The sequence below is a fragment of the Pristiophorus japonicus genome, chromosome 1, assembly GCF_044704955.1.
Source record: "Pristiophorus japonicus isolate sPriJap1 chromosome 1, sPriJap1.hap1, whole genome shotgun sequence".
Taxonomy (NCBI): domain Eukaryota; kingdom Metazoa; phylum Chordata; class Chondrichthyes; family Pristiophoridae; genus Pristiophorus; species Pristiophorus japonicus.
The window spans coordinates 61,605,530-61,624,229 of NC_091977.1; the positions used below are offsets into that span (position 1 = coordinate 61,605,530).

At 42.3% G+C, this 18,700-nt stretch overlaps 1 protein-coding gene across 1 annotated transcript in view; it reads left to right on the forward strand.

The window, feature by feature from the left end:
- Positions 1–18,700, forward strand: part of cenpe (centromere protein E) — a 210,191-nt gene that overhangs the window by 151,801 nt on the left and 39,690 nt on the right. The window contains exons 32-36 of the mRNA XM_070880180.1: positions 875–1,135; positions 2,285–2,545; positions 3,388–3,648; positions 11,478–11,738; positions 12,642–12,902. Of these exons, the coding sequence (XP_070736281.1) occupies positions 875–1,135; positions 2,285–2,545; positions 3,388–3,648; positions 11,478–11,738; positions 12,642–12,902 (1,305 nt within the window). The remainder of the gene's footprint in view (positions 1–874; positions 1,136–2,284; positions 2,546–3,387; positions 3,649–11,477; positions 11,739–12,641; positions 12,903–18,700) is intronic.

Genomic DNA, 18,700 nt, shown 5'->3' on the forward strand with positions numbered 1-18,700 from the left:
TAATTTCCACCCACAATGATTCAACATTTTGTTCATTAGAGCCAGCTCATAATTGTCAAATCCAGCTCATAAAATTCTTAAGGGGCTTGACAGGGTAGATGTTGGGAGGATGTTTTCCCCTGGCTGAAGAGTCTAGAACTTAGGGGTCAAAGTCTCGGAATAAGGGGTCGGCCATTTAGGACTGAGATTAGGAGAAATTAGATTGTGGATCTTTGGATTTCTCTACCCCAGAGATCTGTGGATGCTCAGTCGTTGAGTATATTCAAGAGATCAGTCGATTTTTGGATACTAAGGGTCTTGAGGGATATGGGGATAGTGGAGTTGAGGTAAAAGATCATCCATGATCTTGTTGTATGGCGGACTAGGCTCAAAGGGCTAAATGGCCTACTCCGGCTTCTATTTCTTATGTTAACATTTCAGCCTGAGGACATATACGGATGAACATGTTCTTATGAGGTAACGTTTTTAATGTAGCAAGTTATTGTCTTAAATAATCTGCCTTAAAGGACAGTGGAAGGAGATTCAATGGTAACTTTCAAAAGGGAATTGGATATATACTTGATTTGCAGGAGTATTGGGAAACAAAAGGGAACAGAACTCATTGGATATCTTTTTCAAAGAGTTAGCACGGGCATTATGAGACGAATGGCCGCCTTCTGTGCTATAAAATTCTGATTCTAATATACAAAGGTGCTACCCGGGTTTCGTACATAATTCTTTTTAAAAACAGTGCTGCTTCTGTGTGTGTTCTCTCAATCCAACAAACAGGACAGTTTTGGTGATAATCTCCAGTGTGTGCAGTGAAAGGATTGAGGAAGACTGACTCCACCAGAAGTATGCGTAATCTGACTAATATATTTCCACATGTGATTAGACTCTAGAGCAAGCTGAGGAATTTCACTGTATGGAGTCTGAACATCACTTGCTGCTGAGTGAAATGGAAAAGCTAAGGGCTCATGTTTCTAAAGAGCAGTGTACAGGAATTCGAGAAGAGGAATTCAAACAGCGGCTCCAACAATTTGAGAATGAAAAATTGTCCATAGTAAAGGAGAGGGATGATCTCCAGGTTACACTAGAAAGTGTCAAAGTACAAAGGGACGAAATGAAGAGCACTTTGCAAGGAAATACTGAGATGGTGAGTTATAAATTCTTAATAACTAGAGGGATAAATATAATCCAGATTTTGCTGAAAAGGTCATGACAACTGAACGATGCACACAGTTATTAATGTACAGGTTGGCCAGTAACCTGTCGTGAGGAAGAGGCACCCCATGAATAGTGAATTGTTACAGGTTCCTGGCCGATTTTCACCATTCCGTCGTCAGCCTCGTGAAAATGGCATCTTTAGCTTGCCTCCCCTGATTTTCATGATATTGCTCTATTTACACACAAATTAGCCATTTAACGCTCCACAAAGTAATAATTGTTAATGACTGCCAATCAACCTCCCTTGCCTAAAAAGTAGGATCTCATACCTTCAGTTTATGAATGGCACATGCCAGACTTGTCAGAAAAGTAAAAGCCCATGAGATACAAGGGAAAATGGCAAGTTGGATCCAAAATTGTCTGTGGCAGGAACCAAAGGGTAATGGTCGATGGATGCTTTTGTGACTGGAAGGCTGTTTCCAGTGGAGTGCCGCAGGGCTCAGTACTAGGTCCCTTGCTTTTTGTGGTATGTATCAATGATTTAGACCAAGATAAGGGGCATGATGAAGACATTTTCAGATGATACAAAAATTTGGCCTTGTCATGGATAGTGATCATAAATTGTAGATTGTAGGAAGGATTTACGAGGATGTTGCCAGGACTGGAGAATTTTAACTGAGGAAAGATTGAATAGTCTGCGGTTGTTATCTTTGGATGCTGAGGGGAGAATTGATTGAGGTGTATAAAATTATGAGGGGCCTAGATAAAGTGGGTAGGACCTATTTCCTTTAGTGGAGAGGTCAATAACCATGGGGCATAGATTTAAAGTAATTAATAGGATTGGTGGGGAGTTGAGAACTTTTTCACCCAGAGGGTGGTGGGTGTCTGAAACTTGCTGCTCTGAAAGTGTGGTAGAGGCAGAAACCCTTATCACATTTAAAATATACTTCGGATGCACTTGAAGTGGACCTATAAATCTACGGACCAAGAACTAGAAAGTGAGATTAGGCTGGATAGCTCTTTTTTGGCCAGCACAGATGAGCTGAATGGCCTCCTTCTTCTGGGCTGTAAATTTCTACGATTCTATGTATGTATCTAGCAATGCAGTTCAATCTGTAATTTCGACTGTTTCTATTAGATGCAAGAGCGAACTGAGGAACTCCACCGTGTGGTGTCTCAGCATGACATGCTGCTCATTGAGATTGAAGAGCTGAGAGGTCGTGTTTCCAAAGAGCAGAGCCCGGAAATTCTAGAAGAGAAACTGAATCAGCGACTCCGGCAGCTAGAGGATGAAAAATCATCTGTAGTAAAGGAGAAGGGGGAGCTCCAGGCGATACTGGAGACTGTCAATATACAATTGGATGAAATGAAGAGCACCCTGCAAGAAAATACTGAGATGGTGAGATAAATATCGTAGGCCAGATTTTGCTGAATCGGTAATTGCATCTGAACGACGCACTCCATTATTAATGCACACACTGGCCAGCAACCTGCAAAACGTTGCAAATTGCTGGCTAATTTGCACCACTCCATTAGCTTTGGGAAAATAGCATCTCGCGGCCATGCTTAACTTCTGTATTTGCAAATAAATTGCTCATTAAACTCACCACAAAGATAATTCTAGTAATTAACTGCATAAGAAGCTGTTTAATGACTGCCAACCCACCTCTCCAACCCAGAAAGTTGTGTGGATTCTCATTCCTTCAGTTTGTGAATTGTTTTAGGAAATGTTAAAAATGTGATTTTTAAGAACATGTTTTCTTTTCCTTTGTCTGTTTCTCTCTTAATTCAGTCTTTCTCTTTCTGTAACTGATTTGATATTAAATTACGCCCTTTAATTCACCCTCCTTCTCTGTCCTACCTCTGTTTATTTTTCAATCCTTAAATCTCATTGGTTAAGGAGGTAAGGACTGTTTGCCAAGGTGCCAGAAGTCATGTTGCCCTCGCTGCGCCCTTGTGTCGCATTTTCGGCATTTCTGTTGGCAAAACATTTTAAAACTAAATGTGCACGAACAAATCTAATGTACATGGCATGTCGTGCATTGCCTTGCTCCAGCGAAATCTGGCACAATCACTTGGCATGCTGGGGTCCTGGTATTGTCACTGAATTTGTTAACCAGATTTACTACAGTCTATCTTCAGCTGTGTACAGGACAGCCTCATGTACATGTTGGGGAAGACATCAGCAAGGTATGCATCTGGCAATATGGTTCCGTCTGTAATTTTCAATGTTTCTATTAGATGCAAGAGCAAACTGAGGAATGCCACCGTGTTGTGTCTCAGCGTGACTTGCTGCTCAGTGAGATTGAAGAGCTGAGAGCTCGTGTTTCTGAAGAGCAGAGCATGGAAATTCTAGAAGGGAAATTCAACCAGCGGCTCCAACAAGTTGAGGATGAAAAATTGGCCATGGTAAAGGAGAAGGAGGAGCTCCAGGAGATACTGGAGAGTGTCAATGTACAAATGGATGAAATGAAGAGCACCCTGCAAGAAAACACTGAGATGGTGAGTTACAGATTGTAAACTATTGTACCTCTTCAGTTAATGTCACAAAATAGTATTGGTATGGTGGCCATGTGGTTGTGGTGTTAGATGAGCAACCCAGAGTCATGAGTTCAAATTTTACCATTGCAAGTTGTAAAAATTGAATTTAAATTATTCCCCACATTGTGGGCTAAGACCAGAAAATAACCATGAATGCTGCTGGATTATTGTAAAAACCCAACTGGTGCTCTCTTGCTTTGGTAAAATACCACCTTACATGGTCTGGCCTACATGTGACTCCAGCCTTGCACTAACGTAGATGTAAGTAATTGTGTCCGTTTATTTTTTTTAAAAGCCAAGTGTAGTTTGTGTTATGTTCTTAATAAAGTAATGTGATTGAGTACTGTTAGATCTCTTAATTTCCAATGAAATACGAACTCCGATTGTAGTTTTAATGTCACTTTATTTTTGGCAGCAGTAAGAAGCTCTTGGCTTTAAGCCAGGTCTTTGTCCTTCTGAGACCACATGGTCAAAATAGCTGTACTTATACCTGGATCAATTTACAGAAAAGAACTCGCCGCCTTTGACCTTATTGGCTCAATTAATAGTCTTTTAACCTTTTAATTGGCTCGCTACCCAAAGGTCCTAAAATGTCAAGTTGATTGATGACTTAATGCAACATGCTCCCACTCATGTAGCATCTCTGACTTGGTGTCTGTGAATTTTCACAGCCTGTCTAAATGCAGCCTGTTTGAATTCTCTATCAAGTACTGGAGACGTGAGTAAGTGTGACCTTAATCTCTTTATTCTAACTGGTACAGCATGGGAGGCCTGCTTATATACAGTGCTCCCAAGGGATGCTGGGATCCCTTGGGACTCCAACAGATACGCCCTCTGGTGGTGGTAGAATGCTGGTTACATAGGGTTGCATACATAACAGTTTGGACTTAAGATAAAAACACAATGCTGGAAATCTCAGAAACTGAGTTAATCTGAAATAAAAACAGAAAATGCTGGTTTAGATCTATCGAGAGTGATCACAGCATCATATCAGGACAAGACTGATGGGCAGTGGTGAAATTGAGAGAACTGTTTTACAAACCATTCAAGCAATTGCCTGACATAATCATGCTCACGGAATCATATCTATAAGCTAACATCTCAGACTCGTCCATCACCATTCTATGGTGGAAATACAGTAGTGTACAGTCAGATGGCAGAGGCCCTGGAAGTCCTCGGCATTAACTCTAGACCCAAGACTTTTTAATGGCTTCAGTTCACAATGCCAAGGAAATCTCCTGCTGATCCCCACCAACTAACTAATTTGTATTTCATATTGAACATCAATTGGAAGCTTTAAGGAAAGCAAAGGCAGAGACATTTTTCTTGTAAGGGGACTTTAATGTCCCCCAGTAAAAGTGGCTCGGTAGCACCACTATTGGCTGAGTCTTGAACATAGCTGCTAGATTAATGAGGGAATGTACACAAGGGGGTAATCTACTTAACCTCATCTTCAACCTACCTGGTGCAGACACATCAATGCACAGCAGCATTGGTTGGAGTGTCTGCAGCACAGCCCTTGTGAAGACAACGTCTCGTCACAGTGAGGACATCCTCCATTGTGTATTGTAGCCGTGTGAACTAGAGCCTACTAGCAGCCCAAATCAGGGCATTCACGAGTCGTTCTGGACTATGAGCAGCAGCAATCTATAACATTGTGGGCCAGTACATCCCTTACTCCTCGATCACCATCAAGCCAGACATCAACTCTATTTCAATGCAAAGTTTAGAAGGGCATTCCAAGAGCAGCAGTAGGCACTAGTATGGTCGCAACCTACTGAAGGAGCAGCAGCTAATAAGCAGAGCTATATAGTCCCTACTAACAGGGTGAGACCAAACCTCTGCAGCCCTACTACCTCTAGTCACGTATGATAGTGAAGGAGAAAGTGGCTCTCTGAACTTGCCCACTCTAAACCATGATGGAGCTCAGCACATGAATATAAGAGATAAGTCTAAAGTGTTGCGTAGACGATCCTGCTTGCATTTCTTTAGGTCGCCACCATCATTCATGCCCACATACTTTCAATTCCGTTCACTCCATGTGACATTAAGAAGTTTCTGAATATGTTGGACACAGTTGCAGTGCTGAACACTTGAACATCGGAGCCAGCCATTCCCTGATATATCTGTCCCAGTGCAGATATGATGTTGATATCTACTTGATGATGTGAAAGATTGCCCAGATATGTCCTACCTGCCAAAAAAGGCAGTATTTAACCAGGTAGATTCAAATACAGATTTTAGGAGAAATTTATTTGCACAGTGGTGTGAATGTGGAACTTGCTGCAACTGAAATGGTTGAAGCAGATCGCATTGATGCATTTAAGGGGAGGCTTGATTGATAAATGAGGGAGCAGGGAATAGAGGGATACAGAAGCAAGGTGGAAAGAGATATTTAGAGTGGGATGAGGCTCGTGTGGAGTATAAACAAAGACCAATACAGCCGAGTGGCCTGTTTCTGAGCATATAGATTTATCCTATCGTGCTGCCACCCAATCATCAACAAAGTAATGGAAGCAATCAAGTGATACCGACTTGCAAATAACCTGTGCAGAAACACTCATGTTCTGCCACAACGACTCTGCTCCAGACCTGATCATTGCCTTCATTGAGATGTGGTTGCAAGAGCTGAATGTCAGCGAAGCAAGAATCAATGCCCTCAGCATCAAGGCAACACCAAGGAGCCCTAACAAAACCAGTCAATAGAACAAAAGAAAAACTCCAGTGGCTGGAGTCATATCTGACAATGGAAAATGGTTCTGGTTGTCTGAGGCTAATCATTGTGACCCTAAACCATTGCTCTGAAATTTACTTGGCCCTACCATCTTCAATTGCTTCATCAGTGACTTTCCCTCAGTCATTAAGGCCTGGAGTGAGCCTGTTCACCAATTCATGCATTGCAACTGCAGCTGAATCTCTGATTTCCGCCGCCGCCCCCCTCCCCCCTCCCCCCCCCCCCCCCCCCCCCAGTACTTTTGCAGCCCTTTTACTATTTTTAATGTTCATGAGGAGCTGTGGAGTTCCTGCTGTTTTCAGAAGTCCTGATGCCAGCTATTACAAAACAATAAAAGGAAATGACGAGCCTGATGAGGGATTACCAGGCATTGACTTTTTATATGGACATGGGTGGGAGGTGGTTTAACAAAAGTCACAGAATCCCTGGCTGCCTGTTTGCAGGTATTTGAAGCCCATGTGCATAATCAGAGGGACCTGGGGTCCTTGTGCATGAAACACAAAAAGTTAGTATGCAGGTACAGCAAGTAATCAGGAAGGCAAATGGAATGTTGGTCTTTATTGCAAGGGATATAAAAGCAGAGAAGTCCTGCTGCAACTGTATAGGGTATTGGTGAGGCTACACCGAGAGTACTGCATAAAGTTTTGGTCTCCGTATTTAAGGAAGTATATACTTGCATGAGAGGCTGTTCGGAGAAGGTTTACTAGGTTGATTCCGGAGATGAGGTGGTTGACTTATGAAGATAGGTTGGGTCTATACACATTGGAGTTCGTAAGACTGAGGTGATTTTATCAAAACATAACAGATAATGAGGGGTTCGACGAGATGGATGCAGAGAGGATATTTCCACTCATCGGAGAAACTAAAACTAGGCGACATAGTCTCGGAATAAGGGGCCGCCCATTTAAAACTGAGATGAGGTGGAATTTATTTTGAGGGTTGTAAACCTATGGAATTCTCTGCCACAGGGAACTGTGGAGGCTGGGTCGTTGAATATATTTAAGACGGAGATGGACAGATTTTTGAGCGATTTAAAGGGTTATGGGGAGCGGGCAGGGAAGTGGAGCTGAGTCCATGATAATTGTTGGAGCAGGCCTGGGGGGGCCAAATGGCCTACTCCTGCTCCTATTTCTTATGTTCTTATAAATCACTGCGATAGTGAGTTATAAATTCTTAACGATATGATAATTGTTAATGACTGCCAATGAAACTCATTTGCCCAGAAAGTGAATAGTAATAAATGTGGAGTCCCATTCCTTCAGTTTGTGAATTGTTTTACAAATTAAAAAAAATATTTAAAATTTTTTTTAATTCTTTTCCTTTTTCTCTTTCTCCTTCTGATTCTATGTTTGCATTTCTCTATGTTTGCATTTCTCAATGTAGTAATATCTGTAATTTTTAATCCAATCTCTACCTGATTTGACATTGAATTCACTTCCTTCTCAATCTTACCTGTGTTTATTTCTCAATCCTTAAATCTCATTGGTTATGGAGATAAGAACTGTGTGTCCCATTGCTGACCAAGGTGCCAGATGCCCTATTGCCCTTGCTGCACTTGTCACACTTCCAGCATCTTTGTGGGAAAATCATTTAAAAACCTAAATGTGTAGGTACAATCTAAGTGACGGGGCACGCCACACGATAAGAACACAAGAATTAGGAACAGGAGTAGGTTATAAGGCCCATCAAACCTGCTCTGCCATTCAATAAGATAATGGCTAATCTTTGACCTCAACTCTACTTTCCACCCAAATCTCCATATCATTTGATTCCCCTGCAGTCTCAACTTGAATATACTCAATGATTCAGCATCCACAGCCCTTTGGGGTAGAGAATTCCATAGATTCACAATCCTCTGATTGAAAAAATTCCTTTTCACTCAGTCTTAAATGGCCGACCCCTTATGAGACTGACAAATTATTGGAAACAAATTCTGAAAGATAGGATAAATCTTCATTTAGAAAGTGCTGGATTAATCAAGGACCGTCAACATGGATTTGTTAAGAGAACAACATGGATTTGTTAAGAGAAGAACATGTATGACGAACTTGAGTGAATGTTTTGAGACGGTAATGATGAGCGTAGCACGTTTGATTTAGTCTACATGAAATTTAGCAAGGCTTTTAACAAGGTCCCTCATAGAATCATTGAAAAATTACGACTCTGAAGGAGGCCATTCGACCCATTGTGTCCGTGCCGGTTGAAAAAGAACTACCCAGCCTAATCCCACCATCCAGCACTAGGTCCGTAGCCCTGTAAATTATGGCCCTTTAAGTCCGAATCCAAGTACCTTTTTTAAATGTGATGAAGGTTTCTGCCTCTACCCCACTTCCCCTCCCCCCCCCCCCCCCCCCCCACTTTCAGGCAGTGAGTTCCAGACTCCCACCACCCTCTGGGTGAAGAAATGTTTCCTCCTCTCCCCTCTAATCCTTCTACCAATTATTTTAAATCTATGCTCCCTGGTTATTGACCCCTCTGAAAGGGAAATAGGTCTTTCCTATCCACTCTATCTAGGCCCTTCATAATGTTCTACACCTCAATTAAATCTCCCTCCGCCTCCTCTGTTCCAAGCCAATCCAATCTTTCCTCATAGCTAAAGTTTTCCAGTCCTGGCAGTATCCTCATAAATCTCCCCTGCACCCTTTCTAGTGCAATCACATCCTTCCTGTAATGTGGTGACCAGAACTGTGGCCTAACTAGTGTTTTATACAGTTCAAGCATAACCTCCCTGTTCTTCTTGAACTCTCTGCCTTGGCTAATAAAGGAAAGCATTCCGGATGCCTTTTTACCGACCTTATCGACCTGTCCTGCTACCTTTTAAAGATCTGTGGACATATACCTCAAGATTCCTCTGTTCCTCCACACCACTCCGTATCCTCCCATTTTGTGTATTCCCTTGCTGTGTTGCCCCTCCCAAAATGCATTACTTCACTCTTTTCCAGATTGAATTTCATTCACCACTTTTGTGCCCATCGATATCTTCCTGCAGTTTGGAGCTTTCCTCCTCACTGTCAACCACATGGCCAATTTTTGTATCATCTGCAACATTTTTTATCATGCCCCTACACTTAAGTCTAATCATTAATATATACTACAAAAAGTAAGGGATGAGCCCTGTGGAACCTGACTGGAAACAGTCTTCCAGTCACGCAATCTTCCCCTCTACCATTATCCTTTGCTTCCTGCCCCTGAGGCAATTTTGGATCCAGTTTGCCACTCTCCCTTGAATCCCATGAGCTTTTACTTTTTTGATCAGCTTAGCATGTGAGACCTTATCAAAAGCCTTGCTAAAATCCATGTAAACCACATCAAACACACTGCCCTCATCCACCTTCCTTGTTACGTTCTCAAAAATTCAATCAAATAAGTTAGACACTAACTTCCTTTAACAAATCCATGCTGACTGTCCTTGATTTGTCTTTCTAACTGAAGGTTTATACTGTCTGTCCGAATTGATTTCAGTAATTTGCCCACCACGGAGTTTAAACAAACTGGCCTGTAATTGCTCGGTTTATTCCTTCCTCCCTTTTTGAACAATGGTACAATGTTAGAAGTTCTCCAATCCTCTGGCACAACTCCTGTAGCGAGGGAGGATTGAAAAACGGTCAGAGCCTCTGCAATTTCCTCCCTTGCTGCTTTTAGTAGCCTCGGATATATCTCATCCGGTCCTGGTGAGTTATCTACTTTCAAAGATGCTAAACACCTTAAAACTTCCCCTCTCTCTTACTATGTTTATCCCGTCCAATATTTCACTATCTTCCTCCTGAACTTCAAAGTCGGCATCGTCTCCCTCTTTTGTAAAGACAGCCGCAAAGTATTCATTTAGTACCTTGCCCACATTCTTCTGACAATGCTCTCTGGTTCCCCTCCCCCTGTCAATCTAGTTTAAACCCTCCCTAACAGCACTAGCAACACCACCCACCTCCGACGAGGGTATTGGTCCTGGCTCTGTTGAGGTGCAACCCATCCGGCTTATACAGGTCCCATGTCAACCAGAAATGATCCCAATGCCTCAGGAATCTAAAGCCCTCCCTTCTGAGCCATCTCTCCAGCCTCTGTCCTATCCTCCTATTTCTGTACTCACTAGCATGTGGCACTGGGAGTAATCTGGAGATTACTACCTTTTGGGTCCTGCTTTTTAAATCTCATAGCTCCCTAAAATCTGCCTGCAGGACCTCATCCCTCTTTTTTTTTTTCCTGTCATTAGTACTGATATGGACCATGACCGTTGGCTATTCACCCTCCCACCTCCCACCCACCCATCAGAATGGCACATGGCAGACTTGTCAGAAAAGTAAAAGCCCATGAGATATAAGGGAAAGTGGCAAGTTGAATCCAAATTGTCTGTGGCAGGAAGCAAAGGGTAATGGTCAACAGATGCTTTTGTGATTGGAACGTTGTTTCCAGTGGTGTCCCACAGGGCTCAGTACTATAGGTCCCTTGCTTTGTGGTATATATCAATGATTTAGACTTCAATGTAGGGGACATGATTAAGGCATTTTCAGATGGTACAACAATTGGCCTAGTCATTGATAGTGATGAAGAAAACTGTAGACTGTAGGAAGGATTTACGAGGATGTTGCCAGGACTGGAGAATTTTAACTGAAGGAAGATAGAATAGGTTGGGGTTGTTTGGATGCTGAGGGGAGAATTAATCACAAGGTGTATAAAATTGAGGGGCCTAGATAGAGTGGGTAGGAAGGATCTATTTCCCTAAGCAGAGAGAGGCCAATAACCATGGGGCATAGATTTAAAGTAATTAGTAGAAGGATTGGTGGGGAGTTGAGAACTTTTTTGCACCCAGAGGATGGTGGGTGTCTGAAACTTGCTGCTCTGAGGGTGGTAGAGTCAGAAACCCTTATCACATTTCGGATGCACTTGAAGTGCCGTAACCTATAAATCTACGGACCAAGAGCTAGAAAGTGAGATTAGGCTGGATAGCGCTTTTTCGGCCAGCTCAGATGAGCTGAATGGCCTCCTGGGCTGTAAATTTCTACGATTCTATGTATGCATCTAGCAATGCAGTTCAATCTGTAATTTCTACTGTTTCTATTAGATACAAGAGCAAACTGAGGAACTCCACCGTGTGGTGTCTCGGCATGACATGCTGCTCATTGAGATTGAAGAGCTGAGGGGTCGCGTTTTCAAAGAGCAGAGCATGGAAATTCTAGAAGAGAAATTGAATCAGCGACTCCAACAGCTAGAGGATGAAAAATCATCTGTAGTAAAGAAGAAGGAGGAACTCCAGGCGATACTGGAGAGTGTCAATATACAATTGGATGAAATGAAGAGCACCCTGCAAGAAAATACTGAGATGGTGAGTTATAAATTCTTAATAACTAGTGGGATAAATATACTAGGCCAGATTTTGCTGAAACGGTAATTGCATCTGAACGACGCACTCCATTATTAATGCGCACATTTGCCAGCAATCAGCAGTGAGGAAGAGATATGCCATGTATTGCAAAACGTTGCAAATTGCTGGCCAATTTGCACCACTCAGCTATTAGACTTGGGAAAATGGCATCTTGCTCCATGATTAACTTCTGTATTTGCATATAAATTGCTCATTACACTCACCACAAAGATAATTCTAGTAATTAACTGCATAAGAAACTGTTTAATGACTGCCAATCAACCTCTCCAGCCCCGAAAGTTGTGTGGATTCTCATTCCTTCAGTTTGTGAATTGTTTTAGGAAATGAAAAATGTTTAACATCACATTTTCTTTTCCTTTGTCTGTTTCTCTGTTAATTCAGTCTTTCTCTTTCTGTATCTGATTTGACATTGAATTCACCCCCTTTAATTCACCCTCCTTCTCTGTCCTACCTCTGTTTATTTTTCAATCCTTAAATCGCAATGATTAAGGAGGTAAGGACTGTTTGTCCTGTTGTTTGCCATGGTGCCAGAAGCCCTGTTGCCCTCGCCTGTGCCCTTGTGTCGCACTTTCGGCATCTCTTGACTAAACATTTTAAAACTAAATGTGCGCTAACAAATCTTAGCGTACGTGGCATGTTGTGAGATGCCTTGCTCCAGCAAAATCTGGCCCAATCACTTGGCATGCTGGGGTCCTGGTATTGTCACTGAATTTGTTAACCAGATTTACTGCAGTATATCTTCTGCTGTGTACAGGACATCCTCATGTACATGTTGGGGAAAACATCAGCAAGGTATGCATCTGGCAATATGGTTCCGTCTGTAATTTTCAATGTTTCTATTAGATGCAAGAGCAAACTGAGGAATGCCACCGTGTTGTGTCTCAGCGTGACTTGCTGCTCAGTGAGATTGAAGAGCTGAGAGCTCGTGTTTCTGAAGAGCAGAGCATGGAAATTCTAGAAGGGAAATTCAACCAGCGGCTCCAACAAGTTGAGGATGAAAAATTGGCCATGGTAAAGGAGAAGGAGGAGCTCCAGGAGATACTGGAGAGTGTCAATGTACAAATGGATGAAATGAAGAGCACCTTGCAAGAAAATACTGAGATGGTGAGATATAAATTTTTAATAACTAGTGGGACAAATATAATAGACCAGATTTTGCTGAAATGGTGATTGCATCTGAGCGACGCACGCCATTATTAATTCATTATTGGCCAGCAACCTGCAGTGAGGAAGAGATATGCCATGTATTGCAAAACATTGCAAATTGCTGGCCAATTTTCACCACTCCGTCATTAGCTTCCGGAAAATGGCATCTCATGCCGTGCCTAACTTCTGCTGTATTTACATATAAATTGGTCAGTAAACTCGCCACAAAGATAATTCTAGTAATTAACTGCATAAGAAGTTTAATGACATGATAATTGTTAATGACTGCCAATCAACCTCTCCAGCCCAGAAAGTTCTACGTGTGGAGTCTCATTCCTTCAGTTTGTGAATTGTTTTCGGAAATGTTAAAAATGTAGGGCTAGATTTCACATCGCCCAGTTGTGGCCCAAAACGGACCTCTATCGCCCATTTTGAGCAAAAAGTGGAAACTAGGCCCAAAATATCACCCGAAAAACAGGTGCCTAAGTTTCCACTTCGTCCGAGAAGATCGCCGAAATTATAGCCCACACAAGGCCCATCCCAAGCTTGAGCACCTAGCATGCACTTCGCTGGACCGATGTAAGGTCCAAAACAGTGCTGAGAAATAGGTGCTTTTTCTGGACCTAAGAGAAGGAAAATGGGCATTAAAGACGCCATTTTGACTTCAATGGAAGGGTAGAGGATTAGTTGTGATTTAATTAGAGAGCTAGTTGTACTCAATATTGAGACGGGGAATATAAATAGGTATTACGTTATTTTTATTAAATAGGTTTTATATAGTATAATTTACTGAGCTGTAAGTTTTCAAATGGATATTACGTTTGGTTTTATATCATTAGGTTTTATATAACAGAATTTAATGAGGATGAGAGCTGTAATTTTTCATAGGTATTTTGTTTTTAGTGAATAGGTTTTATATAGGTTTTTAGTGAATAGGTTTTATATAATAGAATTTATTAGAAGGTGTTACTAAATTACTCGTATATTAATAGAATGCTCAATATGGAATAACATAACTAACTAGTTGATAACTGAGAGAAGACACACACAATTTATTGAATTAAATAAATATTTTTTATTAACAAAAGCGCCAATAAAAATTGAAAAACTGTCCCTCCAACCCCCCATCGCCCGCAAAAACCACCCTTCTCTCAAATACAAAATCTTAACAACAATTAACAATTAACCAATAACAGCTAACAAAACAAGAACAAGTGAACAAACTGTGGTGTATGTAGCACACAAATCACTGACTCCACACGGCCTGGTGTAAATCTAACTGCTGTGACCTTCGTCCCTTATTGTTCAGCTCCAGAGTGCCTCTCGGGTGTGGTGGTCAGCCTTGTATAGCACCTGTTGCAAGTACTACCAGGGTTTCCCACCACAGCGCCCTCTGTGGTGTGGCATAGTGCTTACATTACATTTAAGGTACTGGGACGATACACACATCATTACATAACACAAACTGTGAAAAAACAACCCTCTCCCTACCTGCGGGCACATTTCCTTCCAGGTCCAGCCCCAACCTGTGTTTGCACCCCACCCGCCCGTTTTGGTCTACGCAGACCGACACCAAGACGTCGTGCAGAGTGGGACGGCGAGACTTCCTGCCGTGGTGGAGGTGACGGAGCGGAAGTGGAAACCTGAAGCTCCACTTCCGAGTCAGGAGGAACTGTGTCCTCCATACTCGCTTGCGTGCTCGGGGTCTCACTGCGAGCAGACACGACACCTTGGGGTGCAGCGCCATGTCCAGCCAGCAACGCATGCTGTAGGGCATTGGTTGCGGCTGTCTGCTGCCGAATAGCCTCCAAAGTCTCCCTTGCAGTCTGCGACTGCTCAGAAAACCAGTTCGAGAAGTTTGTGCAGAACTCGCTCCAGGATGCTGGAAACTGGCTCCTGTTCGCAGAGAACTGGCTCCAGTTCGCAGAGAATCCTGCAACCCCCTGGATAAGGTCGCGACCAATCGCAACCGTCTTCCTGCACCGGGAAATCAAACTTCCTGGCCCTCCATGGTAGGCGATTGCTCGCCATGCTGACCGGACCTCCGTGGGGTTGGCGTTTGCAATATGACGCGCCTTGGCTTCGCTACCTGCACACCGCTTGGTCCTGGTGCTTCTTCCATCTCAACCGAGATGGCCGCAGGTTGTTCCCCACCCTGCCCCCCCTCCCCACAAAAAAAAAATCAGCATCCTCCTCCTCCTGCCCGTCCTCCGCCGTCTCGCCCTCCTGTGGGTTGTTAGAAGAGGCACTGAGCAGTGTGCAACGGACACTTCACCTTAGAAAGATGAACATTTCTAAACTCATAACAATACATATCAATATATTTCAATATTTCATTATCAATTTCAATATATAATGCAAAACATTATAATACTTGCAAAACCACATGCACAAGGGTTCATCAACGTTAACACGGCCTCACTCGTAGATCAGACTACATCTAAATTAATGAATTATAATTGCATAACAGATGCGTAACTACAATATTTCTCGTATGTTATTAGTAATGTTTGATACTTTGCCCATTTCGCATTACTCACCAGGCTCAAGGGTGGGCTCAGCCACACCACGAGTCGTGACTGCATGACTTTCAGGACTTGCCACGGCCACCGCAAGCTCCTCGTATGGATTCAGAACGTGCACTTGAGCGGGGCTGCCACCCGTCCTCCTTTGCTCCGTGCGGTTTAAACTGATCTTTTTCTGTAAATGATAATTTAACATTGTATGGCATAAGCTACCTTACTTGACAATAAACATTGAAGATTGATTTAAATGAACAATTATTACATAACATCATAGTGCATATGAATAATTTTTAATCAAATTATACACAGCAAGTATACAATTCACGTATGATTTTAAATATGACTTTTAAATATCTTTTAAATATTAAAATGCAACTTAATCTGGTGGCTGCATATGAATAATTAATACTATAACATGCAACTTAGTATTAGGGTGAATAAATGTAATTGGTAATGTAATTTTTTTCATTTAATTTTTAAACTTCACATTATAAATAATTAATTGAGGGATTTGTTTGCAATTTATAAATATCAAGTAAATAATGCATAATTTATAAACATGAAGTAAATAATACATGTGTGCTTTCAAATATGTTTTAAAGACATATCAAACTTACTCTGGCAGCTGCCAGCAGGCTGTTCCATCTTTTGCGGCACGGGTCAGCCGTCCGCACCTCGTGGGATGCCGATGTGACAACATCGGCAATCTCCTGCCAGATCCGTCTAAGCACGGAGTGGAGGTTTCCCAAGGCCACCCCGTGTCAAGTCCTCCCACCTTGTTGACACTACATTTACAAGTGCCTCATTGGCCTCTTCACTGAGGTTTTGGCCCTTCTCCTTTCCATTTCACTTTCATTTCGATTTTGAATGTGCATGGACATTGCTGAAATGTTTTTTAGGATACCAGATAATCAACCAACCAAGTCCTCTCTCCTTCTCTCTCTCTCCCGCTCTCTCCAACTCTCCCTTTCCTTCTGAGCATTTGTGATGACCCATGAACTCTCCAAATGCGTTTAAAAAAAAAAAAAAAAAAAAAATCGACCCAAAAAAAACATCCCACACGTGCGCACAATATCGTTGCTAGGGAAGCTTTTTTTTGTACTTCGGTTTTACTTCCTCTTCTTTTGGGCGATCGTGAGATCACCGAGAAATCAGCTTGCCCATTTGACATCGCTGGGGTAAAGCCGAGTGGAAAATTGCAAAATAAAATGGGTCTTATGCCAGCGATCAGCATGGGCGATACATCACACATCGCTGGAATAAGGCCCATTTTTTTGGGCCTCAGCCACCAAGTGGAAAGTCTAGCCAGTAATTTTTAAGAACATGTTTTCTTTTCTTTTTGTGTCTGCTTCTCTCTGTTAATTCAGTCATTTTCTTTTTCTGTACCTGATTTGACATTGAATTCACCCTCCCTCTCTGTCCTACCTCTATTTATTTTTCAATGCTTAAATCTCATTTGTTAAGGAAGTAAGGACTGTTTGTCCTGTTCGCCAAGGTGCCAGAAGCCCTGTTGCCCTCGCTGCGCCCTTGTGTCGCACTTTCGACATCTCTGTTGGCAAAATATTTCAAAACTAAACGTGCACGAACAAATCTAATGTACATGGCATGTCGTGAGATGGCTTGCTCCAGCAAAATCTGGCCCAATCACTTGCATGCTGGGGTCCTGGTATTGTCACTGAATTTGTTAACCAGCTTTACTGCAATATATCTTCTGTGTGCAGGACAGTCTCATGTACATGTTCGGTAAGACATCAGCAAGGTATACATCTGGCAACATAGAAAATAGGTGCAGCAGTAGGCCATTCGGCCCTTCGAGCCTGCACCACCATTCAATATGATCATGGCTGATCATGCAACTTTAGTACCCCATTCCCGCTTTCTCTCGATACCCCTTGATCCCTTTAGCCGTAAGGGTCACATCTAACTCCCTTTTGAATATATCTAACGAACTGGCCTCAACAACTTTCTGTGGTAGAGAATTCCACAGGTTCACAATTTTCTGAGTGAAGAAGTTTCTCCCCATCTCGGTCTTAAATGGCTTACCCTTTACTTATCCTTAGACTGTGACCCCTGGTTCTCGATTTTCCCAACATCGGGAACATTCTTCCTGCATCTAACCTGCCCAATCCCATCAGAATTTTATGTTTCTGAGATCCCCTCTCATTCTTCTAAACTCCAATGAATATAAGCCTAGTCGATCCAGTCTTTCTTCATATATCAGTCCTGCCATCCTGGGAATCAGTCTGATGAACCTTCGCTGCAATCCCTCAATAGCGAGAATGTCCTTCCTCCGATTAGGAGACCAAAGCTGTACACAATATTCAAGGTGTGGCCTCACCAAGGCCCTGTACAACTGCAGTAAGACCTCCCTGCTCCTATACTCAAAACTCTCGCTATGAAGGCCAACTTCACCGCCAGCTGTACCTGCATGCCAATTTTCAATGACTGATGTACCATGACACCAAGTCTCGTTGCACCTCCCCTTTTCCTAATCTCTCTCCCTTCAGAAATTCTGCCTTCCTGTTTTTGCCACCAAAGTGGATAATCTCACATTTATCTACATTGTACTGCATTTGCCCACTCACCTAACCTGTCCAAATCACTGCAGCCTCTTAACACCCTCCTCAGCTCTCACTGCCACCCAGCTTAGTGTCATCTGCAAAATTGGAGATATTACATTCAATTCCTTTGTCTAAATCATTAATGTATATTGTAAATAGCTGGAGTCCCAGCACTGAACCTGCTGTACCCCACTAGTCACTGCCTACTATTCTGAAAAGGACCGGTTTATTCCTACTCTTTCCTTCTTGTCTGCCAACCAGTTCTCTATCCACGTCAATACATTACCCCCAATACCATGTGCTTTAATTTTGCACACTAATCTCTTATGTGGGACCTTGTCAAAAGCCTTTTGAAAGTCCAAATACACCACATCCACTAGTTCTCCCTTCTCCACTCTACTAGTTATATCCTCAAAATTCTAGAAGATTTGTCAACATGATTTTCCTTTCATAAATCCATGTTGACTTGGACCGATCCTGTTACTACTTTCCAAATGTGCTACTATTACATCTTTAATAATTGATTCCAACATTTTCCCCACTACCGATGTCAGGCTAACCGGTCTATAATTCCCTGTTTTTTCTCTCTCTCCTTTTTTAAAAAGTGGGGTTACATTAGCAACCCTCCAATCCATAGGAACTGATTCAGAGTCTATAGAATGTTGGAAAA